Genomic DNA, 25,448 nt, shown 5'->3' on the forward strand with positions numbered 1-25,448 from the left:
TCACCCCCTACCCTCCGGAGGGCAGTTCCCATCTCTCCCGGGTTAGCCTCAGAGTTTGGCGAGGGGAGGCACCTTTCGGGACCGCAGTCCTGGGCCTGGTGTTGCTTGCCAGTGAGACATCTGATGCCGGGGGATGCCAAGGAGCAGCAAGCCTGGGGACCTGGGGAGAAACTCTAACCAGAGTCTTCTGGGCTTCAGGGGCAAGGGATGCTGCAGACCCTGAGTGGCCTCCGTTGGTATTCAGGATAGAGGCTTCTGAGTTGCTCTGAGGATACATCAAAGCTCAGACTCTCCAGGGGTGAGAGATTCCTTCAGCCATTGCTACAGGAACCCAAACTCACTCAGTCCCACCAAAGAAGCAAAGAGGCAGGAGCAGCAGCCTCTGGGGTGGGTCTCTTTTGAGGGGCAGCCAGGACCTGCCGGGGGTTGCGTTAGTGCCTGGATGGCACTCATGAGCCACCTGTGGGTTGGTGGCCCCTGGACTTCCAACTGCAGAATGTGCCTCTGTATCCTAATGCCAAAAGCGGGGCGCCCCACCCTGCGACATGCCGTGGCTTGCCCTCCCAGGGCCATGACATGTCACAGAGCCACTGCACCATGGCATGAAGCACCAACAGGTGACACAGGAGGCTGCCAGATCACCCCACCTGCAGGATCCCTGTGATGCACCTCCTTCCATGAGTCACCACACCCATCCCCAAGCAGCCCCACATCCATCCCCCACGACGGTGCAGGCAGGTGGGGAGCACTGCCCAGCCCACCCCAGGGTGAACTGATGCAGGCAGAGGCGACTGCTCCACAGCCCCGCCGTCCCTGCCCTGTCCTGCCCTGCCCACGGTCCCTCTGTACCCTGACCCTCTGCATATGCTCCCTCTCCCTGTCCTCTCTCTCCCCATCACCAACTTAATTCCTTAATTCCTACTGGAGATAAGCGGATCTTTCGCTGAAATTTATCATTAATCCAAAGGAAAACAGGGGTGGGAAGGGGTGGGGTTTGGGAAAGGGATAGAGGGAGGTAGGGAAGCTTGGAGGGCCCACCTACACTGCCTCCTCCTAGATCTGGGACAGCTGTGGTGGCTGGGAATCCTAGGCTGACATCCCTGGGCGGGGCAGCCCACATCTGGAGCTGTTACTGGGGATCCGAGGGGAGCACCTGAGATGGTGAGGTGTGTGAGACTCAGGAGAGGAGAGATGGGGGCCGGGGCTGTCTGTAAATGCCTGCAGGATCACATGTGCTCCATGCGATTCCAACACTAATGGGAGGGAGCTGCAGGGGAAAGGGGGAGCTGGGGGCAGTCAGAGCTGTAAGTACCCTGTCAGTGGAGGGATTCAGCTGCAGCTGGAGGATGACCAACAGGCCAGAATGTGGTTAGGGGTTTTAGGAAGTGAATGGGGTGCTAGAGCATTTGATTTCCCTTCCAACGCTGAGGCTCCAGGATTCTCTGACATCCTCTCCACCTTCCCCTGCAGGGCAGGGAGGTACCTTCAGCTGCAGGCCCAGTTGGGAGGCTCTTTCCAGACATGGGTCTGGGAGAAGAACAAGTGGGCTCAGGTTATTTTTTTATTTTTATTTTTATTGAGACAGAGTTTCACTCTTGTTGCCCAGGCTGGGGTGCAATGGCGTGATCTCGACTCAGTGCAACCTCCGCCTCCTGGGTTCAGGTGATTCTCCTGCCTCAGCCTCCTGAGGAGCTGGGATTACAGGCACCCACAACCACACCTAGCTAATTTTTGTATTTTCAGTAGAGACAGGGTTTTACCATATTGGCCAGGCTGGTCACGAACTGCTGACCTCAGGTTATCTACCCGCCTCGGCCTCCCAAAGTGCTAGGACTATAGGAGTGAGTCACTGTGCCTGGTGGGCTCAGGTGTTTAACACATCTTTGCAGAATGAAGGAGAATGCAGGCCCCTGCCTAGTGTCACTGTCCCTTCATGTCCAAGCAGGTTGGCTTAAGGAGAGTGAGGGGCTTATGCTGGCGTGACCCACAAGACCCCAGCTCCATCTCTCCACTATCCACCCAGGCCTCAACCCAACTTGCATTCCTGCCTGAAAGAGATGACACCCTCAGGGGGCACCTGCTGTGTGTGAGGTCAGAGGTCACACCATGGATGCCATGCAGTGCTGGACTGGATATTATGTTTGTTGCTGTCTACGGCTCCCACCTCTGTGCCTGGCACATATTGAGTGAATGCCGGGATGAACCTGTCTGCCTCTCCCACAACACTTCCAGGGCGGTGGGATTCATACAGGGACTGGCACTGGGCACTTGGGGCAACCAGAATTCTGCACCTTGAGTGAAACCCTTGCTTCCCTTTCAGAAGGGAGCACAGGAGGCACCTGCCTAGGTGATCACCTGGGGATGGGGGCGGATCTCCAGTAGCCCAGGGGCCTGAGACTAAGACACACCTGCTCACATTGACCACCCTGGAGAAGTCACGGGAGCCCAGCAGAGGGGCTCCCCACAGCGTTCTGGGGCACACACAGCCAGGACGGCTCCTAGGCCTGGCTTCCCCAGCCTCAGGGAACGAACCCTCCTTCTCCAGACTGGGAGTCCCTCTGAGTAGTAGCTCACAACAGCCAAGTGGTGCGAAGACTTTCTCTGGATCAAGCAAATTATTGCTTGTGCTAAGCACACCACATGTGTTATTCACTCCTTCTAGCCCCTTATCATCTCATCCCATTGTACAGCTAAGGAAACTTGTTTAGAGAAGACACAGATATACCCACTGACACAGGTAAGTCATAACAGGCTGAGATCATTTGACTCCAAAATAACCACTGGGTTCAGTCAATTTCTTGGGGAAAATAGTCAAACCAGTTGTTTGTGACCCTGTAGACAAAACAATGATCTAAGACTGACCTTCGCCGGTTCTCTAACTGGCAGCTGGGGGGCAGTGCAGACCCTGCCCGGACAGTCATCATCTTTGATTGGCTCCCCCTCCATCTCTGCCCACCCTTAGTAGCCAGGGTGTGCCCCCAACCCCAGAAGTGGAGTGAGAGCCCCCCACCTGTGTGTGGGAGAAGATGGCGATCACAGTCTAATCAGAAGCAGGCGCGTGCACACGCGCACGCATGCACACACACGCACACAGCACGTGACCTCATACACACACACACACCATAAACCTTCCTCATACACACACAGAGGACATAAAAACACTTGTAAAGAAACACATAAACCAGCACAGATTATCATTACAGCGCAAACTGTGTACACAAGTGCCAAGGGGCTAGCAGTAACAGAGTGATGGGAGATGAGAGAGGGTAATGGGGATATTTCCTGGGAAGGGTGTTTGTGAGCAGAGCTTGGGGAGGAGGCCAGAAAGACCCTGCCGCAGTACTGAGAGGTGGGCGCCGAGGACTGACGCTGTCTCCCTCTTCCATTATTACCACCCCTTCAGGATTGGCCACGAGACCCATCATCTGACCTCTGGGAGGGTGGGGAACGGAGCTGTGGTCAGGGCAGAGGCAGGCCGGGAGCAGGGGGCTGTCACATACGTTCCCCCAAAGGCCCATCCATCACGCCAGTGGAGATCATCAGAGTGCTCTGCCGGCCCAGGACACTGATGACTCTCCAGGCACCATAAAGACATGGAATAAATCTGGGGAGTTGCTGGGTAGGAGGGTGCCTCAATAGCAGGGCTGGCCACCCTGCCCGGGAAGGGAGAGGCACCCCTCCATCATTCTGAGAGATGCAGCAATCTAGGCCAATGAGATCAGGACAGTTCGGGGGCCGGGGAGGTGGGCAATCATGATAAAATAATCCAGTGCAGTGTGGCTGTTATTTACACTCAGGGAGATGCCTGTCCCTGCCTCTGCTCCAATTTATGCCTAGGAGTTGCTGCAGAAAGCCTCTCCCACTGATCCAAAACCCTCAAAGGGGCCTGGTCCGAGCAGGCAGAGGAGAGGGACATAAAAGTGGCTAAGCTCGGGGGCCTGGCATGCACCTGCAGGCCCCGGGGCAGGGGCCTCTGGGCAATGCTGGTCCCCTCGTGCTGGCTGGGCAATGCTCGGGCTTGGATGGGAGTCAGGCAGGTCCTACGCCCTCCTAACTCCTGTTGCTTCCAAGCACTTCCTAGGTGCAGGGCAGATTCAGCCCCAGGAGCTGATCGCATAGCTCTGGCTTGTGTCTGGGCCACAGAGGCCGCGTGGTAATTCAAGCTAACGGAGCATGGATAATCTAGAACAGCGGAGGGTCTAGGAGGAATTTCGCTTTGGCGTCGGCACAGATCAGATGACTGTTTTGCAGCCGAATTACCTTCCTAATTAAGCAAGGGAGTCTGTGAGGCCTGAGCCTGCATGGTGACCTGCAGGGTCAGCATGTGCTGGGAGGAGCATCGCCCTGGGTGACCCTCGAGAGGACAATCTGCACAGGGACTGTCTGGAGTCAACTCCTAGTCCTCAGCCACAACCCTGGGGAAGGGCTTTGATTTTTCTGCCCCCGTGATCTTCTTCCCTGGGATAGTTCTCTGCCCTTGCCTGTGAAGCTGAGGACGCCTGGACCCAGGATCAATGCCTCTCTCTCCAGCTTGCTGTCCTGATCCTGCCTGAGGCAGAGGAAGCACCAACCCTTTTATCCCAGGAGATCAAAGCAGGCGGCACAGGTGAACACCCTAAATCCTTTTCCCCATCCACACTCCCTGGTAGGGGCCCCTCCCTTGCCATCTTTTGGGATCTCTGGGTGAGGGCAAGAGGGCCTGAAACCTTCCAGAAGTTTAGGACAGGCTCTGGCATAGGATCAGCTTGCTGAGCCCTGGATCCACCCAGGATCTAGGGCTGGCCTGGGAACACCCACTGGGGGACCAGGCAGATTATCTCAGAGGAGCTACTATACCTGCCTCTGGTCTCACCATGAGACATGGTGTGTGTGGGGGTGCCCAAATGGTATCAGTGATGCCCAAAGACTCAGGAGATGCAACAGTGATAACATCAAGACATTCCACTCTGGCACAGCCACATGAATACTCCCAAGACACAACAGTATCTGTAGCAGGATATACCAGTAACACAGGTTGAATATCCCTTATCCCTAATGCTTGAGACCCAAAGTGTTTCAGACTTCAAATTTGTTCAGATTTTATAATATTTGTATATGTAAAATGTTATCTTGGGGATGGGACCCAAGTCTAAACACGAAATTTCATTTCTATTTCATATACACCTTATACACATAGCCTGAAGGTAATTTTATACAGTGGCTTTAATACTTTTGTGTATGAAATAATGTTTTGACTGCCTTTGGATTGCGCCCCTTCAGGAGGATAAGTGTGGAATTTTCCACTTGTGGCGTCATGTTGGCGCTCCAAAAGTTTTGGATTTTGGATTAGGGATGTTCAACCCGTGCCAAGACTCTCTGAAGATTCAGCACTAATAACTCCCCAAATGCATTGGGCATGTACAACTACAACACCAGGTTCTCGCTGCACCATGGAAGGACAGGAACGTGAATAAGAAGGTGCTATGTGGGGGTGGGAAGAGATTCTGGAAGCAAGGTCTTGTGAGGACTCAAAGCTTAGGAAACTGTCTTCCTCCGTCACCTGTCTGCCACCCCCCAGGAAGAGAGGCAGCTTAGCCACATGGTACAATCACGGACATGGGGCCTGATTTCTGGAATCAGAATCCTGACTCTGCCACTTACTAGCTGCGTGACCCTGGACAAGTTACCTAAGCTCTATCTGGGCCTCATTTTTCCACATATAAAACTGGGGAAAACAGAAGTACCTTCCATATGAGCTGTTATGAAGATTAAATAAGTAATTATATGTAAGATGTTTACAACAGTGCCTGGCATCCAGGAATTCTCAATATAAGTGTGTTATTATTATCCTCATCAATGGTTCAAACAAGCAACTGTCTATCCACCCAGAATGGACTACTGGTCCCCTATGCCAGGCCCTGGAGAAACCAAGCCTCATCAGCAAAGGAGCTCTCAGTCTTGTGATGAAGATAAATCCCAGGCCCAAGTGACTGGATAGCAGGATGGAGAGTAATTGGTGGCAGGGGTGGCATGGATGAGGCACTGGGGGATTTGAGATGACAGAAGTTATCCTTAGCTTGGGGGGCAGGGTCATGAAAGCTTCATGATAGAAGTGGCTCTTGACCTCAGTATTTAGATTTCGTATTTATGGGAAATAAGGGGGAATGTGGGGAACAGCATGTGCAAAGGCACTGAGGCGGGAAAATGCTGGGCATGAAAAGCATGGTGTTCAGGGAGGGCAGTGGGGGACCAGTTAGGGAGGCGCTGTGCCCCTCAGGTGTGCTTTAGGTGGATTCACCCAAGGAGCAGTGTGGGCAGACTGGAGCAGCAGACTGAGGACGTGCCACCGTCCTCCTCCGCAGTGGGACCCACGTGATGTGGTGGCAGAGCTGGCTAGGACCAGAGGCACCTCCTCCACTGCCCTTGTCCTAGCAGCTGACAGTATTTGTCCACAAGACACTGGGACAGAGGGAGAGGGTGCCTGGGGCACAGAGAACAGTCACAGCAGCTGCCTCCCCAGTCCCGCCCGGGGCATGTACCCCAGACCAGCTGCCGGCAGGGGCTGCCTCACAGGGGCGCTCCACGAGCCCACACAGCCCCTTCTTCCACAGCAGGGCAGACTCACATCTGCCCTAGCAGATTGGTGCTCCCATCTCCACTGACTCATTTGGCGGGTACCTGTGAAAGCGTGGGCTGACCCGTGTGACCCCCCACCATGGGAGCACCCCGAGTAAGCCTGTGTGTGCTAAAAGCCAGTTATTTGGGCGTGGTGCTCATTTTCCTTCACAAGCCTGAGGCATCGAGAAGGGACACGCTTGCCTTGGCTCCTGTCTTGTTTTTCATGGCCACATCCTTCAAGCCATGGTGGTTCTGATGACCAGCAGGTATGTGGGCTTGCAGGGGAGGAATGCAAAGCACAGGGGAAGGTACAGGCAGAGAGGAGGCTGCCGGCCAGCAGGCATCAGAATCTGCTAAGAAAAAAATCCTCCTGTCTTTGGTGGGAAGAACCCCAAGATGGAATCCAAGGCCCTAGCACAATGACTGAGGATAAGATTCTCAAGCCAGGGAGGGGTGGGACTAGGAAGCCCCTGCCAAGGCTACCTGCTGGCTCTCCACAGTGGCTGGCTCTTTTAGCCATGGATGAAACTCCATCTATAGGTGAGGGGAAATGCTTCCTCTCTAGGGTCCCCAACTCCCTACATTCACTTTTCAGACAGAAAGGCCAAGATTCAGGCCAAGACTGTTGCGAGGACTCCAGAGTCCATCTCTGGTGCCAGGGCGTATATCTCAGAGCACATCCAGATGTACTCAGTGTGGGAGGCTGTGCTGTCCCCTGTCCCCAAGGGCCCTCCTCCATGGAATGATGATTTGCTGAGCTTCCACCCAGCTCCTCCCAGAAAAGGCCAGCTCCTTAGCCCTGAAGGGAGCCGTGTCCTTCTCCTCTTCAGGCAGGGGGCAGAACTGAGCATCCAAGTGGGCAGGCAGGACACGCGTTTCTAGCTTTGAGAAGCAAGCGTTCCAGGACTTTGTGGGGAGGGACTACATTTAAGCCCATAGCTTGAACTCAGACTCCCAATGGGACATTCTGGTGCCCATGGCCACTGGCCTGTTTTGCTGCCTGGGCCATGCCCGCAGCTATGTCCCAACTCCCACAGCTGTGTCCCAGTGGAGCCACCAGCCAGTGGAACTAATGTCCTCTAATGAGATCCGGGCCAGAGTGGCCTAGCGGGTTTTATTGTCTGTGGCTTGGTAATGAGACTCCTCATAAACGGAGAATGAAATTGGGGTTTGTGCTGACCAGAGTGGGTGGGGGATTGTCCAGGAGAGCGCCAGCCCCCGTGCCTGTCTGCTGCTCTGTCTAGTCCACAACGCTGTCTAGTCCACACCTGCTCTCTGCTCCGGGCCAGGCCCACACCCTGGCACTGTGCCTGCCTGTGCCCTGGGGCTCTATGCTCACACCTCAGGGGCCCTGCCCATGTCTCAGCCCAGATACCCAGAGAGAGATGCTCCAGGACATTGCTTCCCCTGCCCCCAGGAATGTTTCACTGTTAGGCATCCTCTATTCTACACCAACCTGGGCTCTGTGGTCAGCTCCGGCTGGGCCACCCTCCAACCTATATCCTCAACTTATTCCTCACTTCCCCAGGGAGCTGCCAGGCTCTGCCCTGCTGTTGGGGGAGTGTGAACTGGTCATGGCTGGTAAAGTAGAGGACCATCCCATGGACATTTTCGAACATCCTACTGGCCCGGTTCATCCTCTTCCGTCTGTCCATCCCCGATCTTTTCATCCTTCTGGTTTACTGGATTTGCAGTCAGAAGACCCAGTGTCTAATCTGGCCACAACAGCATAAGATGGTCAGCAAGTTACTAAACCTAGGTCTCGCTTTCCTTGTCTCTAAAATGGAACTAATACAACACTAATGCCATTCACATGGGGCTCCTGAGAGGCTCAGCTGAAACTGTGGCTATAGAGTGCCACAGACAGTATTATGACAGTTTGCAAAAGGAATCAGTCTGTAACAGGAGGCTGAAAGGACTTTCTGTCGGTGAGAAGGAGGTGACCCCAGCAGGGATTCTCTACCCATCTGGCTGATACCATCTCACGGGGCAAATGGAGTCCTGGAGGGAGGGTGCTGTTGCCCAACTTCCCCTCAAAAGTGGAAGTGAAGGAAGGCAGGGGCTGAGTCCCAGTTCCTCTCTACGGCCGTGGCTGGCCTCCAGATAGGCAATGGTGCCCCAGCTGGGCCACAGCCAGGGAGCGAGGCAGGTGCCGGGAGAGCCCTCAGTGACATGTGGCAGAACAAAGGCCGCACAGCACCTGCTGCCTAGGTAGCCCTCAATCACCTCAGCTGGACCTGTACAGGTACCCACAGACAGCCAGGCTCCCGAGTGGGGGCAGGGACTCGCTTCCCAAGTAGCACCTGGCTGGGGACACGGGAAGTGAGGTCAGCAGTGTGCAGCAGCTGAGTGGCTCTCTCTCAAGGGAACATGAGTAGCAGATTCAGAGGGGCCAGGACCATTGAGAGGGAAGGCATAGGGGATAGAAGTTCACTTCACTGCATGTGCCCACATGCCTGGCAATGTGCTAAGCACTTTTCATACAACATTCTCAATCTCATCTTCACAAACCTCTTTGGGAATCTGTATTAACAAAAACCTATTTTAAAGATAGGAAAACTTTGGGAGGCCGAGGTGGGCGGATCATGAGATCAGGAGATTGAGACCATCCTGGCTAACACGGTGAAACCCTGTCTCTACTAAAAATACAAAAAAATTAGCCGGGTGTGGTGGCACATGCCTGTAGTCCCAGCTACTCGGGAGGATGAGGCAGAAGAATCTCTTGAATCCAGGAGGTGGAGGTTGCAGTGAGCCGAGATCTCACCACTGCACTCCAGCCTGGGGGACAGAGGGAGACTCTGTCTCAAAAAAAAAAAAAAAAAAAAAAAAAAAAAAAAGGGGGGGGGGAACACAGGCCTATAAAGTGACTTGACCAAGGTCACTCAGCTAGTAATTGGTAGAGCTGGGATTCCAACCCAGGCCAGTGGGCGCCACTTTGCTATCTCATTATGCTGGGTTGCCAAGACAGGGTGATCACCAGGTTGTAGGGAGAGGAACTGAGCTGCCTGCTGCTCTCCCTGCACCAGGGACCACTGCTGCTCTGCTCTCTCCTGGGAGGCTGTGAAAGGCAGACCTCCCACGAGCCCCCCACCCCCTGAGAATACATACCTATTGCCTCCCCGTCCCCCACCCAGGGCAAACCTGGGATAATTTAGTGCCCTGAAGATTCTACAATCTGCTGTCAGAAAGCCTTTCTTTGTGTCCGTCTCGGGTCTCTGCTGTTACACCGAGTTCATCTCTCCTTGTGGAATGGGCTGGGGTACAGATATTATGTTCCGTATGTTTTCTCGTATCTCTTCCCTTTCCGCATCTCCTAGCCCCCAACTGCATGAGAGAATCCAGAGCTTAAAGGGTTAACTGGACTAAAGGGTGTTATCTCCAGCTCAGGGCATTCCCTCTGCAAGGTGATCCCTGCTCAGATCTTAAGTTACCTCCTGCCCCAGCCAGCACATCTGCTGCTGGCTCTGCAGACCTGGTCTCTATGGACAGGGGTGGGCATCATGGGGAAACATTTTCCAGTTGGGCTTGGGCACAGGGTGCTGGGTTCCCAGGACCACCCTCTTCCCCACTCCTTGTCCCTTATTCCCACTTCTTTTTCCAATAAGGGGGCTCCTGCTTTCTGCTTCACGAACCCAAGATGCTTCCAGGCACATGTATGTTTGCCCACTTGGGCACACACAGCTCTGCAGGGCCCTCATGGAGGACCAAAGCTCATGCTCACACCCTTTTTCAATGCCCAGAGTATGCTACCTCCCCTCCCCACACACACCATGATTCTTTTTCTTAAGTACCCATGTAGGAAGCAAAGATGCCAAATTAGGAGCTGAAAAACTGTCTCCCTTTGCCCCTCCCAGCCGTTCATGGATCATGAGAACTCGTCGGGCAGGCCAGGCCCCAGGTAATGCCAGGTTCCAGTGCTGCTCTGCCTGCCAGGGAAACAACAGAAGGCTGACAAGAGAGGAATCCCTCTCCCGGTGTGGTCAAGGTCTTCAGCATCTCCCTGTGAGGAGGCAGAGGCCCAGCCTAAAGCCAAGGGCAGAACAGAAAAAGGAAGCGGCATAGAGGCTTCCCACCTGCCAAAGGGGCCGGTAGTGTGTCCTAGAAGAGCGAACCAAGGGCAAATCTTGGGTGCCCTCCCAAAGTCACCCTCACTGACACTCTGACACATAAGAGACGCATTCTCAAGTCCGGACCACTCACAAAGTCCTAGTCAGAAAGTTCTAAGCAGTCAGTTACATGTGAATATACATTCGATGTTATATATTTATGGCCCTAGTCCCATAGCGACCCACAGACACAAGTACATACACCTCCTACTCCTAGTCCCCACAGATGCGCACATGCACAGTGAATGGCAGATCACCAACACAAACACACAAAGCCCTGGGTACGTGTGTGCACGTACACTCTATACTAAAGGTGAGACCCTAGGCAGACTGTCAGAAATGTCACAGCTTAAGTTCCACAACTGGCTCATGACCATTTTAGCCTGGCACACTGGCTAATGTTTAAAGTTGTTTTTTTTTTTTAAATCAGCAAAACAGGTGAATATGCTGACACCTCTCTATCTGTCCCTCTCTGAGGTAGGAGGCATTCAATTCACCAGGTTAGCCAGGAAAAGATACCATCGGAAAAATCGAAGATACATTCACACCTCCCTTGGGTGTTTTCTGTTCGTGCTGAACAATGAACATTAGTCAGCTGCTAAACAATGGCAGTATCATAGACACAGCAACTGGAACTGACCCTCTGCCCCCCGCCCAAGCCGGGCTCACTTGCTCAGACATCGGCACTAGGGTTCTGGCCAGCTCAACCATCCTGGCAACATACAACAGAGTCTGGTGGTCAAGCAGTAGCCAAGGTGGATTCATTGTACAAATGTGAGTGGCTGAGAAGGGAACTGATAACACTTAACCTCAGCCAGCCTCAGGCAACGAGGGCTACCTGTCCCATATGCTTACAAGTTCAGGTTAAAGAGATGCCTTCTGGGTCACTCAGCCAGGGCAACTGGGCCCAAGTTCTGCAGTATCTCCTCTTCCCCTCCAGTCTTGACTACGGAGTCCTAGAATCCAATTCCAAGGCACTCCACAGTGCTGCCTTATAAATGGGTAAGGAGATTCCCACTTACACATGCTGCAAACCCCAGGCCAGCAGAACTGGTCTTGCCATAATGCCTTGCCCAGCAAGCTGAAGCACACCACTGTATGTGAGAAATAGAGAGAGAGGAAGGAAAATAACCCAATAGCCCCGACACTTGGAATTTCAAAGACCACATGGCAGCAAGCTCTGCACAAGCTGCAGAGAGGCTGCAGAGAGGGGTGTGCTGTGACCCGACAGGTCTTCCGAGGGTGTGCATGACACCTGGGGTGTGTGTTCTCTTTCCAGACAAAAGGTGTAGGGAAGCCAATTAGGGAGGGTGTGGTGTAGGTGGGACACCAGCTCAATGCACCTGCTTCTCAGGCAGGTTCTCTGCCTCCTCCTCGGGCTCCCCCATCTCTTTTTGGGATGTAACCCACCTGCCCCACTGACCCTCTCCTCTGTTAACAGGAAGAAACCGTGGATTGTCATCTCAGGAAACAGAGGCCTGTGGGGCTTTACCACACTGCTCAGTGAAGTCTGTGTTGTTGAAAACATACTTCTGTGTTTACACTTCAGTAGCCAAATTGGGAGTGTTTTGAAGTTGGGGGCAATCGCATACACTCCAGGCCCCTCCCTCTTCCTCTCCTCAAACCCCTAGACCCAGGTTCCCTGTCACAGCCCAGGAAAACCCTGAAAAGAGCACCAGACTGGCAAGTCCCTAGAGAGATGCTATAGCGGGCAATGGGGAGGAAGCTGGCAGGTGATGCAAAGTAGGATGTGGACTTGCAACTTCTGGGCCAACCAGCCTCCATCCAAGTGTCAGACTGGGCACAACCGTATCCACCTGCCTCTCTGCACTCATGGACCCTAGAGCAAGCAAGCAGAGAAGGCCCCAGGAGCCCAGGCACTGGGCAGAGGAGCTGGGCGGTTTGGGAACTTGGGTGCATGGATGCTATCCATCAGTCAATTATAGTCGATGGAAGAGCATTTATTAAGTACCTCTCTCAACCCTGGTTCCTTTCTCTGCATCCCACCCTTTCATGTGGATTTTTGGCAGGGGTTGTATCCACCTTGAGCCAGGTGAGTTCACCTCCCTGCTCCCACTTCCTGAGTGGGTGGAGCACAGCAGGCCTCTAGTCCCCAATGAAGGAATTAACCATGAAGGGATCACAAAGCTGGGGAAAGAGAATAACAAAAGGAGGGGAGAATGGGGTGGGTTCCTTCCCCTTCTCCCAACCCTTCCCACCACCCTTTGTCCATCCCAGGATTACATTAACCCCTAGTGTGCTGGACCAACCAGAGCTCTGGGAAGCTCTCCTTTCTCTGGGTTCTGGATAAGGACATATGTAATTGAAGGGTTCCTGGAAGCTCAAATCCCAGTGGCCAGGCAAGTCCTAGAGCCGGAACTTCTGTATCTCAGGCTGGCTTCCTAGGCCATCCAGTGTGAGAAGACCTCTGGCTCTCACCAAGACCACCCTCTGGGGGGAGGGTGAGCAGTGACACCTGTGAGCACTGGATTTTCCCTACCCCCCCAAAATCCAGCAGGGCAGCACCCCAGGCTTCAGGGGTGGAGGCACCCCAGTACCCGCTTTCACAAACTGCTTCCCAGACATCCACCACTCAGGGAGATTGGTGGGGGCCTCCTAGTGAGCTGGCTGGCAGCAGAAGAGGCATAGAAGGGAATGAGGCCAGGCTTCTGCCTTCCAGGAGGGCACCCTAGCCCCGGAACTAGGCAGCCAGACTGGTCTCTCGATAACAAACTGCCTGGCCATTCTGCGGCATCGCACATTGTAGGAACTCGGGATCTAATATTCCTGCCCCACGAGGAGAGAGTCTCTGTACACTGACCCCCTAATCTGCCACCCCAAGGCGGGGACCATGTGCTCCAGTCAAGATCCTCCCCGCTCCTCAAAATCCCATCTTGCTAGAGCTGCAGGTCGTCTCTGGTTTCTACCCAGGGAGCTGGAGGAACTCCCCACACCCCTTGACCCGCGCTTGGTGACCAGCCAGCCAGCGAGCTCGGCAGCTTCTCCAGGGACACAAAGGGTTAAATCCAGGCGAGGGGACTCGGTCGGATTTGCCTCCTAAACGCATTTTCCAGTTCATTCCCCAGCACAATATGCCTGGGCCGGTCCCAGCCTCCGAGCCCACCCCACCCGTCAGAATGGGCCACCAGGGCCACCCCGGGGTCGGGCACGAGGTTAACCCCTCGGCTGCCGGCAGCCCGCACCTCGAGGAAGGACACGCGGGGCACCCTCGGGAAAGTGGGTCATGCAGCTACCTGGTTGGCACGAAGCCCGCGGCGTCTCCTCCAGGGAGAGCCCCCAGAGCTGGGAGCAGAGTTCCAAGGGGGAGCCCGGTCCCGCGCCAGGCCCGGAGGTTGCAATCCCAGGCTGCCCCGGCCTCACCCTCCAGGAAAGGAACCGCAGGTGAGCGAGGAGCTGCCTCTGCTGCAGCAGCCGGCTCTCCGCGCCCGCTGTGGGGCGGTGTGGGGCGGGAGGGGGCCCGAGCGTCCTGAGCCGTCTGGCAAAGGGGCCGCCGAAAGAAACGAAGCCCCCCCGCCCCCGCCATACTCCAAACCCGCAACCCATCAGCTCCGAGACTGACGCCCTCTCCCTGGGGCTGTTGTCTCCCACCCCGAGACGGTGATTACGGTGATTATTTTGCATTTATGTAACACGCAGTGTTTCCAAACTGCTTTCCGAGCAGAGAGCTGGTTATTAAATAAATAGAACGCTATTACATATTATTATTTTTGTGAAGAACTGAGCGGAGAAAGTGCTTTCATGCTACATAGAGACGTGCATCCGACTGCTTCCCTGCAGGGCAGGCTATTCGGCTTCTCAACCTCTTTCTCCGCCGTGCCACCTCCCACCCCCTTTACCCAAGCCGTGACCCAACTTTTTTGGCTCCTTTCACTCCCCACAATCCAGTCGTGCCCGCCATCCGGCTCCCAGCCCCGGGGAGGCACTGGATGGGGGTGGGGACAGCAGAGGTGAGCGCGCTTACCTGGGAGGAAGAATGCGGTCAAGCCGAGAGCGAGTCCCCACCAGCGTCCAGCGGCGCCCGCAAGCCCCATCCGAGCCATCGGGGGCCGGGGGTCCGGCGAGAGGGACGGCGAGGGCAGCGCTCCTCGCGCTGCAGAAACCAGCCCGGAAGACGAAGGAAGATCGCTGGCGGCCGGCGGGCGCTCGGAGGATCCAGGTCAGCCGCAGCCGTCGGCCGGGGCGGGGTGGGCTGGGTGGGATCCGCGCGGCCGCAGTCCGGGCCCCGGGCCGTCGCCGGCTCAGAGGCTCGGCAGATACCCGCCGCAAGTTGCACGAGTCATGCCCCTTCTCCTCCTCCGTTCTCCTCCCGGCGCCGGTCCCCGCCCTCTTCTTCCACGCAGAGCGGGGCTGGGGAGAGGGACCCACCCCCGGCGCGCCCGGCTGCCCGGCTGCGCGGCGCGGGCTCCTGGCCCCGGCGCGCTCACACCCTCCCGCTCGGCTCCAACTTGCAAGCGTCCATGGCCGTCCGTCCTACGAGGGTGGCTGGACGCGCCCGGGCGGCGTGGAAGGCTCGGGGCCCAGGCGGCGGGCGCTGGGTTCGGCGGCCGGCGGCCCGGGTGGCTCTGGCTGCGCGGCTGGGCGCGAGGAGAACGGGTTCGAGGCGCCGTGCGTCCCAGCCGCCGCCGCTCTGCCGGGTGCCGGCGATCCGCAACAATGTGGAGCCGCGCTCGCTGCTCTCGCTCTCTTTCTCTCACTCGTCGAGCTCCAGCCTCTCACCCGCTCGCCCGTGATGTCAGCCAGAGGGGAGGGGTTAGCGTTAACCCCCTCCTGGCCTCGATGCGCGCCCACCGGGGCCCGGTCGGAGCCCGAGCGCACGCGCCTTCCCGACCGAAGCAGAGGCGGATCGCGAGCGCGGGCCGCGGGGTCCGGTTCAGGACCCTCGCTCGGGAGCTGCCCCTCGGCCGCCTTCCAGCTGGGGAGCCGGCTGGAGCGCGGGCTGCCCTCCTCCTCCGCTGACAAAGGCAGGCAGTGACCCCTAGCGGCCGGCGAAGCCGAGGCGCGGGGGGTGGGGGTGGAGTTAGGACCGGTCTGGGGACGGCTGTGGAGGAGAGGGCGGGATGGAGAATCCCGGCTAGCAGCGTCGGAGCTGGCAGGGCTTCTGTAAGTCCTCTGCTCCCACCCTGCTCCCATTTCACAGGAGAGGAAACAAAGGCCCAAAGAAGAGTTCCGCCCGGGGCGGAACGTGGCAGGGCTCGCAACAGAACCGCCTCCGGAGATCCCTCTCCTCTGCACCACTTGGAGGCTCCACGGAGAGGCAGAGGTGCGCGGGGCGACGGGGAGCTGCTAGAGAAGTCGGTGGTGGGCATGAGTGGGTGAGACGGGCCCACTGAGGTTTCTGGTAGAGTTTCTTTTCTAATCCCTGCTCCCTTCGGGGGTTCCTTTCCCAAAAATTGAAGCACCCCGCGCCCCGCACTTGCCCAAACAGAGCCTGAAACCGAGCTCTCCTCCAGTTTCCAGGACCTTAGTTTTGAGAGATTTGTGGGGTTCCCGCTAAAGTGGATCGTCCAGTCAGTGTCCCTGGCAGGGCAGGGACTCTCCGCCCCATCCCGTTCACCACCCACCACATCCGGGTGTGGTAGGATTTCTGCCAAGGCGACTGCGCCCTCCAGGCCTGCCCTGTTCCCCTTGCTCTGGTCCTTCTATCCCCATCCCCTCCCCCTGGGGGAGGAAGACAGACAGAGTTTGCCACTAAGGAGAGCTGAATTCTCCCCAGACCCTGGCGGGACCCTGCTCCCTCTACCCTTTGCCCAGCCCTCTAGGCGGGCAGGAGCAGAGGGGAAGTGGCTGTTTCTGATAACATGTAAATTCTGGTTCTTCACTGTAGAAGGGGCAAAGACAGCACCGTATTCCCACTGTCTGGGTTCCGGCCCTGGAGTGTCTCGGTTTCTCGCTGAAGTAGTCAGATCTGGCATTCTCATGAACACTCACCCACTCACTGTATGGTCTTTTACATTTAACAAATGTAACCTGGGCTTTCTTTGTATCAAAACACAGTGCCTGGCTTGGGGATACAGAGACATTATCATTGCCCTAAAGAAACTCAATCTAGTTGAGGGGGAGGGGGAAGACAGACATAGAAACGGATGTTGTAAACAAATATTTGATATGGGATTGTGTGGGTTTGGTGGGTCACAGAAAAAGTACCCAGTTTAGCCCGGGGTGCGGTTGGTGTAAAGGCTTCAGGGAGGGGAACACAGGGTCTCTGTGAGTCATCTATGAGACCAAGGTAAGTGCTGGAGGGCAGAGACATAAAAGACACTGGATTTAAGGTAGGGGGTCAGCATGAGGAAAGGAATGAAGGTAAGCAATAGTCAGGGGAGTAGGGGGCCCACAACGGGCGCCCACAAAGGGTTGACTGGTGGTAGGCTGAGCCTAAGACTTGAGGAAAGGAGAGGCCTGCAGATTGGTGAATCATGCCCGGAGGGTTTTAAACTGGGGAACACGCTATGAAATTTAGTTTGTGGCAGCCAGGAATCTCCCATCTGGCTGCTGAGTGCTTTAAGGGCCAGGGTTGAATTGAATTCACTGTGGTGGCCTTCAGCTCTGTGCCAGGCACATTGAGGAGCTGAAGGCATGGGTTTGAAGGGGCAATCCCAGATGTACCAATGTCTTCTTGTTCCCTGCTCTTACCCTCCCATCCTCTCCATCTTTATTTTATTTTGAGACAGTCTTGCTCTGTTGCCCAGGCTGAAGTGTAGTGGCGTGATCTCAGCTCACTGCAACCTCTGTCTCCCAGGTTCAAGCGTTTCTCCTGTCTTAGCCTCCCGAGTAGCTGGAATTACAGGTGTGTACCACCATGCCCGGCTAATTTTTGTATTTTTAGTAGAGACAAGGTTTCGCCATGTTGGCCAGGCTGGTCTTGAACTCCTGACCTCAGGTGATCTGCCCTCCTTGGCCTCCCAAAGTGCTGGGATTATAGGCGTGAGCAACTGTGCCCGGCTGCACCCTCTCCATCTTTAGGTCAGGCTTCTTTGATCCTCTGATCTTAAATGAGCTTCCAAAGAGGGTGCGGCCAGCGGGGAAGATGTGGCTGCCCGGGGATTGGTTGGGTGGAGAAGATGGAAGCAAGTAAGTGATATAGTATAGTTGTTCACTCATCATCTTTAAACAAGCAGGGAATGTTGCTGGGGGAGGGGACATTTAACTGAGACCCTGAAAGGCAGATCAGATTTGGACCAAAGGAGGCAGGAGAGAGAATCTTAGGTGGAAGGAACAGCTTGTACAAAAACATGGAGGTACGCGGAGGTGGAAGAGGTGTCACCTGTGTTAGGACAGCAGGCAGTCCAGTTTGTTTTGTGTTTTAGGGATGTCTAAGAGAAAGGGACAGGTAGGCACAAACAGAATGCAAAAGGACCAGAAGGTTTCCTTTAGTGACAAGAAGAAACACAGGACCAAGCAGCAGGAAAGCAGGCTTTGGTTCCTGCTCTTAAGCTATGAGCCCAGGAGTCACTCTTGCTTCTTACCTCTTCCTAAACCACCATATTCCAATTCTGTTGATTCTTCCTCTTCTGCACTCATGGTCTTTACAATACTGACAGTATAGCCAGTCTGCACTGAGGTGGGGAGTAAAATGTAATGGTCCAGCACATGGAACTCTGGAGAGCTAATCTGCCTGGAATTCTTAAACTTCAGCTCTGACACCCAATAGCTGTGTGTCCTTGGGCAAGTGACTTAACTTCTCTGTGCTCAGGTTCTTTCTCTGTAAAACAGGGAGAAATAACAGCACCTACCTCTTGAAGTTGTGAGGATTAAATGAGCCAAACATGTGAAGTGCATGGAACACTGCCTGGTGTACAGGAAAAACTGTTTAAGTGTTAGTCATCATTATGATTGTCATCTGTCTCCCCACATCCAGTTTTCCCCTTTCTGAAAATGGTTTACATATATTTTACAAGCTTTGTTTTGAAATAATTTTGGATTTGCAATAGTGTTGCAAAAATGGTACAGAGTTCCATATGCCCGTCAATCATCTTCCCTGAATGTTAACATCTTATAGAACCATGGTACATCTATGAAAACCAAGAAATTAGTGTTAGTATAATACTATTAACTGAACTACAGAATTTATTCAGATTTCCCCAGGTTTTTTTTTCCCACTAATGTCTATTTTTTTGTTCCACAATTTAATCCAGGATACATTACATTTAGTAGTGGATTATTTTCAAATGCCGATGGTCAAGTCGCAATGCCAGGAATGACTTCTCGGCCTGCCAGACTCTGAGACCAGTGTCAAGTCCTCAACAAGGCCTAAGGGCCCATGACTGCTTCTGCAGCCTCATCTCACCCTGCTCCGAGGCTTTGATGAGGAGCCACTGGGATTTCCAGTCGTCCCCTGCTATAGGCTTTGAATACTTGGGACCACTTTAGTGATGGTTTATAGTGCCTGATTCACTCCCCATTAGACTGTCAGCTCCTCCAGGGCAGGGATCATGTTGCTCTTGTTCTCTGCTATATCTCTAGCACCTAGGACATGCCTGGTACCTGATAGGCTGTAATGAAAATGTGTTGATTAACTCACATCCTGTGGCCACTTTCTGCCAATCACTTCCCCTCTCTGGACCTCAGTTATCTCATCTGCAGACTGAGGAGTTTAATTTGTTCACTGGTTTTCCAATTGTGTTTTGGAAACCCTAGAATTTCCTGGGCTCAATAGGAGTCACATTTAAAGAGCATGTGTTTTCATGTGCTTGAAAATTGGGCTTCTGAGAAAGGTATCTCTTAATGGATTCTGAAGATTCTGCTGCTTAAAAAGATTTGAAAACCTGACAGATTATTGTATATTATGAATTACATATAGTTGCATGATTTTACAACTCCATTATTATTAATTAATTAATTTATTTATTTGTTTATTTATTTTTGCAGGCAGTGGTGAGCCATGGAAGGTTTCTGAACAGAGCACTTATTGGGAGCTGTCAGAGCTGTGCTTCAGGAGATGAATCTGGCAACAACGTGGGTAGGATGGACAGATGATGATTGGTCAGTGAAGGAGGAGGGGACTGAGGAGAGAGGGTTGTCATGGAAGCCAAGTGAGAAGAGGATTTAATAGAGGAGGAGGAGGAGGTTGCTAACAGTATCTGATGCCGCAGAAAGCAGGTGGGGATCAGAAGGGGACTTTGGAAGCAGTGGCAAAACCACCAGTGACCTTTGAGAGAGTGATGTTGGTGACCAGGCAGGGGCTGAACCCAGATCAAAGTGGGAGGAGGAGCAACTGGAAGGTGAAAAATCAGAGGCAGCAGGTGTCCTCTCTGCTTTTGAGAAGTTTGGTGGTGGATGGAATGAGCAAGGTAGATGAGAAGCTTGGAGAGGCTTAGCAAGACAGACCAAGAGGCTTATTTTCTCTTTTTTCATCAAAAGCTACTGAGCATTTTGTAGTCAGAAGGAAAAGAGCTAGTGGACAGTGAGGGAGTGGAGAAGCAAGTGTAAGAAGTGAAGTAGGTTGTCGTTTATGGAGCAAGCCCTGGGTTGGGGGGCACTGAGGGTGGGAAGGGGTCAGCCTTGGAAAGGAGAAGACCCATCTTTCTCTGAGCCTGGAGGGAAGGTGAAGAGAATAGTGAAGGTAGAAGTTTTGGTGGGGAGTAGTGAAGGTGGAAGTTTATAATAAGGTCATTACAGTACAGTGGGAGCTGAAGTTATCTGCAGAGAGAGGTTGGAAGCTGGCTTCAGATTTCACAATTGAGAAAGCCAAAGGGCGTGTTAAGGGGAGTATGACTACGAAGCTTCCAAAATCTACAGGGAGAAAGGAGCAAGCATCATCTATGTGTCTTCATAGGGAAAAGTCAGGACCAATAGTCATATTTTTGGAGGAGGTAGATTTCAGTTTGGTCTAGGCAAGACTGTTGAGGGATCTTAGTTGATTGACAATGGATTGACCTCCCAGTCACTTTTCAGACTCAGGCTGCAAGCCCATTCATCAGGCATGCTGTGCAGGGGCTTCTTGCCCTGGCATGGAGCATGGATGCAGTGAGTCCACGCTCCCTCCTGGCCCTGAGACTTGATAACTGCAGGAATGACAGCCCACTTGAAGAGCAGGCCATTGGGCTCACCTTTCTCACTGACCTCAGGGCTGGAGGCATGAGGGGGCAACTAGACAAAAGATCAGCCCTGGGGAAGGTGCCATCCCTAGGAAACTCTCCTCTGAGCCCTCCCTTGACTTCCACAGGTTCTTTCAGAGAGGCAGCTGTTGGGCTTGGAAAAGGCCCAAAGTCAATACAATAATGACTTCCCCTCCCAGCCATGTCCCAGGCCCCTCTGTGTCATTCAGAAATTGGCTAATAAAGTTCACTTTGATGTGAGAGGAGCCCCATTAAGAATTCCCCAAGATTCCCTGATCCCCTGAAATCTGTCAATAGGAGAAGATATATTGGAGTGGTATGCTGGATGGGGGTCACCCCCTTTTGTGTCCCCAGTGCTCACCCTGGTGTCAGTTGAGGCTGAGGGCAAGGGGAGAGGAAAGGAAGAGGAATCCCATGAAGAAAGTATAGCTAAAGCCTTAGCCAACCCCAAAGAGGACCCACCTGACATGGCTACCCTCTTGCCCTAACCTGAGGCCAACCTCACCTCAGGCAGTGCTCCCAGGGTGGATGGGAAGCCACAGCACCTAATTACTATGATCATCATGCTGGTGGCTGTGGTGATTATGATGGTGCCTCTGTATCCCACAGCGCTTAGCAACATTTAATTACTGTTATTCCTACGGAGATCACTGCAGAGCCTTGGCTGCCATTGCTCTTGGGGATGGAGCAACTACACACAGCTGCACCCACTCCCCAGTCCAACGATCCACTGTGTTGAAGTGCTGCCAAGACGGTTAGCAGACACCAGCCTCTCCCTTGTGGGCCATGGTGTCCTAGTGATCTGCATGGCATTTGGGGCTGAGCTCTGAGCAGTGGTAGGAAGGCCCCAGTTCCATCTGGAACCATCCAACTCTCCAGAAAGAAGGGTAATTGGTCTATGCCCTGTGTCTGGTCAGAAGGCCCTCAATATACTCCTGTGAATCACGACATCCCAAATCCTAAAGAATTCTGGATGTGAGTAGAGGCAGCATTCCTGATAAGGGATGGGAGCACTAAAAACTCAACAGTGATACTAAGAAGAGGGTTTCATCCAGGGTCCGCATAGACCAGAGAGCTTAGGTCATGAAGATGGGAAGGGACGGAGTGGAGCTTCTGTGTGGAGCATACCTTATGTAGAAAGACAAAAGGGAAAAGGGCTTTGAGAAAGGAAGATACTCAACCTCCCACCCACACTGTCCTCCCTTTGATGATGCTCTTATATCCAGGGATGGGTGTTATAGTCACGATAATTATCAGGGTGGACTACTTGTCTAGAGGAACCAGATTTTTCTTGCAAGTTATGTGGAAACCAAGAAATAGAAGGTATTGTTAGGGAAGAGCAGAGTTCCTGGATCAGCCCAAGCCCGGCAAAAAAAGCTCATGGTGGACGCCTGCCTGGGAGTGGGGACGTGAGGCTGGGGCTGTGGAGCTGTGGGTCTTGACTCTTTGGGTCTCAGACCTTTTCGGGATCCGATGAGCGCTGTGTCTCTCCCTGAAAACTGCACATACGCACATGGACAGTGTTTGCATGGCAACCTGCTGAAGCCCAGCTGGGGCCTTGAGTTAGGAATCCCTGCTGAAGAAGAAGTGCTTTGGGAAGGAGGCAGTCCTGAGCCCAGACTCCCTGTGATCTGGGCTAATGACTGACGCTAATGACATGGAGAATCCCAAATGAGGAAAATCCAACCCAGACTTCTATAATGTGAAGTGAAAAGAACAAGTATTATCCATAGATTGCAATATAATTCTGTAAAAATACACACTTACAAAGAGAAAATGTGAAGGCGACATGGAGAAATGAAAATAATTTGTGGGTAAAGAGTTTTTATCTTATTTAAAATTTACTTAAATATCATTATGAGGCTACTTTAATAATAGATTTAATTTTTTTTCTATATTATGTAAAGTGCTTTTCCTGAAGAAATGAGCTTTCGAATTATATTTGATTTAGGTTAATATTAATGCCCTGTATGTCCTGAGTACATGTTTCTAGAAAGAGGTGATCCAGGAGGCTGCCAAGTGGCCTGCAGGTGACATCCAGAGGGTAGAAAATGCCCATGCAGGTAACTGAATTCTGAGGAACATGAGACCACATGCTGCCCAGGAGGCAACCAAGGGAGAGGATGCTGGAGTTAGGTTTGAGTCCTGGACCTGCCATTTACTAACCATGAAACCTGGAGTTTACCTGGGGCCGAAGAGGGGGTGCTTCCCAGAACACGGGACTTTCAGTGCTAAAACTGGGAAGGTCCTGGGCAAAGTGAGACAAGTTGGTCACCCTGTTAATGAGCTATTAATACCTCTCTGAGCCTCAGTCTCCTCACTTGTAAGATGACACTGGCGACTCCCAGGATCTTTGTAAAAGCATTGTGTATGCCATCTTCACACCTGTTGGGGATGATGGTTATCACTGGTGGGGTGGGATGGAGGAGGGGAGTGGGGAAAGGGGTGTTTCTCCCCAGCCTTGAGATCTGAGAGACCAAGAGCCTGTCTGGATGGATACCATGATTTGTATATGGAGAGCTTAAGACAACTGGTCTCTCACAACTGGCTTTTAACAATAATTCATTCAAGAAATATGTATGGGCCACCTACAATCAGATCTGTGCCACGCATTTGGATATTCTGTGAACGGCTGCAACACGCTGCCTTCCTTCCTGGGACCCAAGTCTAATGGGGGAGGCAAGGATCCATAAGGAAGTGGACAGCAGGGAAAGCTAGGGACTTTGGGAATGTCAGGTGGGCAGGGACCCTTCCCTAGTCTAGGGGTCAGGAAGGGTCAGGACGTGTTCCTGCAGAGATGAGTAGAGCCCCCTTGAGGGGTGAGGACTGGCTGGCCAGGGATGTTATGTTGTAGAGAAATCGGGCACAGGAGAAGGCAGCAAGAAGGCCCAGAGGCTGGGTGCTCCGAAGGACTGAGAGTAGTTCGTTCAGTCTGGTGCGGTGCAAAAGGAGAGTGTGAGAGAGGGCCTGGGGAGTCACGTGCCCATGTCATGTGGGCTTTTGTGCTGCATTATGGAGTTTGGACTTTATCCTGAGGGTGGCAGGGAGCCGTGCATGGTAGGGCTGTAGCAGAGTGAGCATGTTTTATACCTGGCCACTCAGCAGCCCCAACCTGTGTTGTGCTCAGATGGCATTCCTGGTTCAGGCACTGGTTTGCCTGTTAGGCCCAGGTCCTCTGGGCTCTGTCTGTCTTGCTATAAGGCTCTGAGCCTAGCCCATCTGTGGAATGCTTCTGCAGCTCCAAACCTGGTGTAGTCAATCTGGACATTCCCCTGGCAGGGGTCTGCTGCCTGGTACAGACTGTGACTCCAGAGAGCAGAGTGGCACTCCCTCCCAAACATGCTGCTGTCACCACAGTGTGTCTGTGTGGGTTTGATGGCTGCGTGGCAATGGCGCTCAGGGCATGCCGGGGGCTCACACAACCCAGGCAGCTAATGATTAACAAACAATTATACTAATCGGCCTAGAAACAGGGAGGCCGGTGTGCGCCCCTATGCATGTGAATGCACACACATGCATGCGCACACACATTCAGATTCGCTGACATTTATGCCCATCCTTTCATTGAAACTCAGGTGAGCACATGGAGAGATTCCCTGCTACCTAGATTAGATGAATAGGCATTGCATTACTTTACATGCCATTACCTTCATCAGAGACATGCCCCTCCACCACTGACACATGGATGTCACAAGTGCTCTATACACAGCCTCACATAGATGCCAGCACACCTATACTGGCCCAGACCCCTTCTCATGTCTTTACAAACACATTACAAGAGTTAAAAAGGAGCATCCATATCAAGTGTCTAGCACAATGCCTGGCACATAGGACTATTATATTCTATTTTAACATGCTATTATTACATTAAGACACTTTAATATGTGCACATATACTGACACACTCACAAGACACACACACATTGCCCCATACATTCTTTAAACCCAGGTGCACACACAAGAGCTCCACCTTTCCACAAACTGACACATACACTTCCATGTACACAAACAAGCTCACTCACAAAGACATGCAGGTTGCCATAATGTGCTTTCCCATTTGCACCTACACACAATCACCACCACAATAATAATAATAGCAAAACCAAGGTGGATGATTGCTTCATATTTTTCAAAGGGTTTTCAGGCCTGTAATCTCATTTGATCCTCGCAGCAGCCCTGTGAGACGGGTGGGTGGAGCAGGCATTATTACTCCAGGTTTACGGTTGAAGCAACAGAAGCCAGAGGGGTGAAGTTCGCCATCTGGGAGGTGGCCTGAAACTCAGATCTGACTTCTCGGTAGTGAGCTTCCCATGCCTATTTGACAACTTCCAGCCCTTACTACAGAAAGCAGCAGCCAGGGCAGGGGCCTGCTAGATTCTTGATTCCTGGTCAAAACATTTCTCGGAGTCAACCCCAGCTGAGAAGTGGGAATTGGAGGCTGATAAAGGGAAACCGCCATCATTAGAAATCCCATAAAGTCTCATTTACAACTCCCTGTCAGATGAAAGGAGCAACTGACTGCGTTGGAGGGAAAAGCAAATACCGATTTCCTTTAGGACTGCCCAGCCTCAGACAGCTGGTCCTAGAAGGTCCTGAGGGTGGGGGGATCCTGTTCCATCAGGGCTGTCCTCAACTCTGTGCACTTTCTCTCCCCTCTGTGTAGGTCCATG

The 25,448-nt window shown here is 53.2% G+C and overlaps 1 protein-coding gene and 1 long non-coding RNA gene across 7 annotated transcripts in view; one reads left to right on the forward strand and one right to left on the reverse strand.

The window, feature by feature from the left end:
* LOC105476359 (nectin cell adhesion molecule 1) overlaps positions 1-15,568 on the reverse strand; it is a 68,391-nt gene extending 52,823 nt beyond the window's left edge. The window contains exon 1 of one of the 2 annotated variants that reach the window (XM_011732204.3): positions 14,686-15,568. In XM_011732204.3, the coding sequence (XP_011730506.1) occupies positions 14,686-14,764 (79 nt within the window). In that variant the 5' untranslated portion in view covers positions 14,765-15,568. Of the gene's footprint in view, positions 1-13,957; positions 14,283-14,685 lie in introns of those variants that run through there. The other variant, XM_071075715.1, reaches the window with a different exon arrangement.
* Positions 15,569-15,575: 7 nt separating this feature from the next.
* Positions 15,576-25,448, forward strand: part of LOC105476361 (uncharacterized) — a 50,892-nt gene continuing 41,019 nt past the window's right edge. For 3 of the 5 annotated variants that reach the window (XR_011611118.1, XR_011611115.1, XR_984051.3), the window contains exons 1-2: positions 15,671-15,984; positions 19,590-19,703. This is a non-coding gene — a long non-coding RNA (uncharacterized lncRNA). Of the gene's footprint in view, positions 15,985-19,589; positions 19,704-25,448 lie in introns of all 5 variants that reach the window. The other 2 variants (XR_011611116.1, XR_011611117.1) reach the window with 2 other exon arrangements.

Source organism: Macaca nemestrina, chromosome 12, assembly GCF_043159975.1.
Source record: "Macaca nemestrina isolate mMacNem1 chromosome 12, mMacNem.hap1, whole genome shotgun sequence".
NCBI lineage: Eukaryota > Metazoa > Chordata > Mammalia > Primates > Cercopithecidae > Macaca > Macaca nemestrina.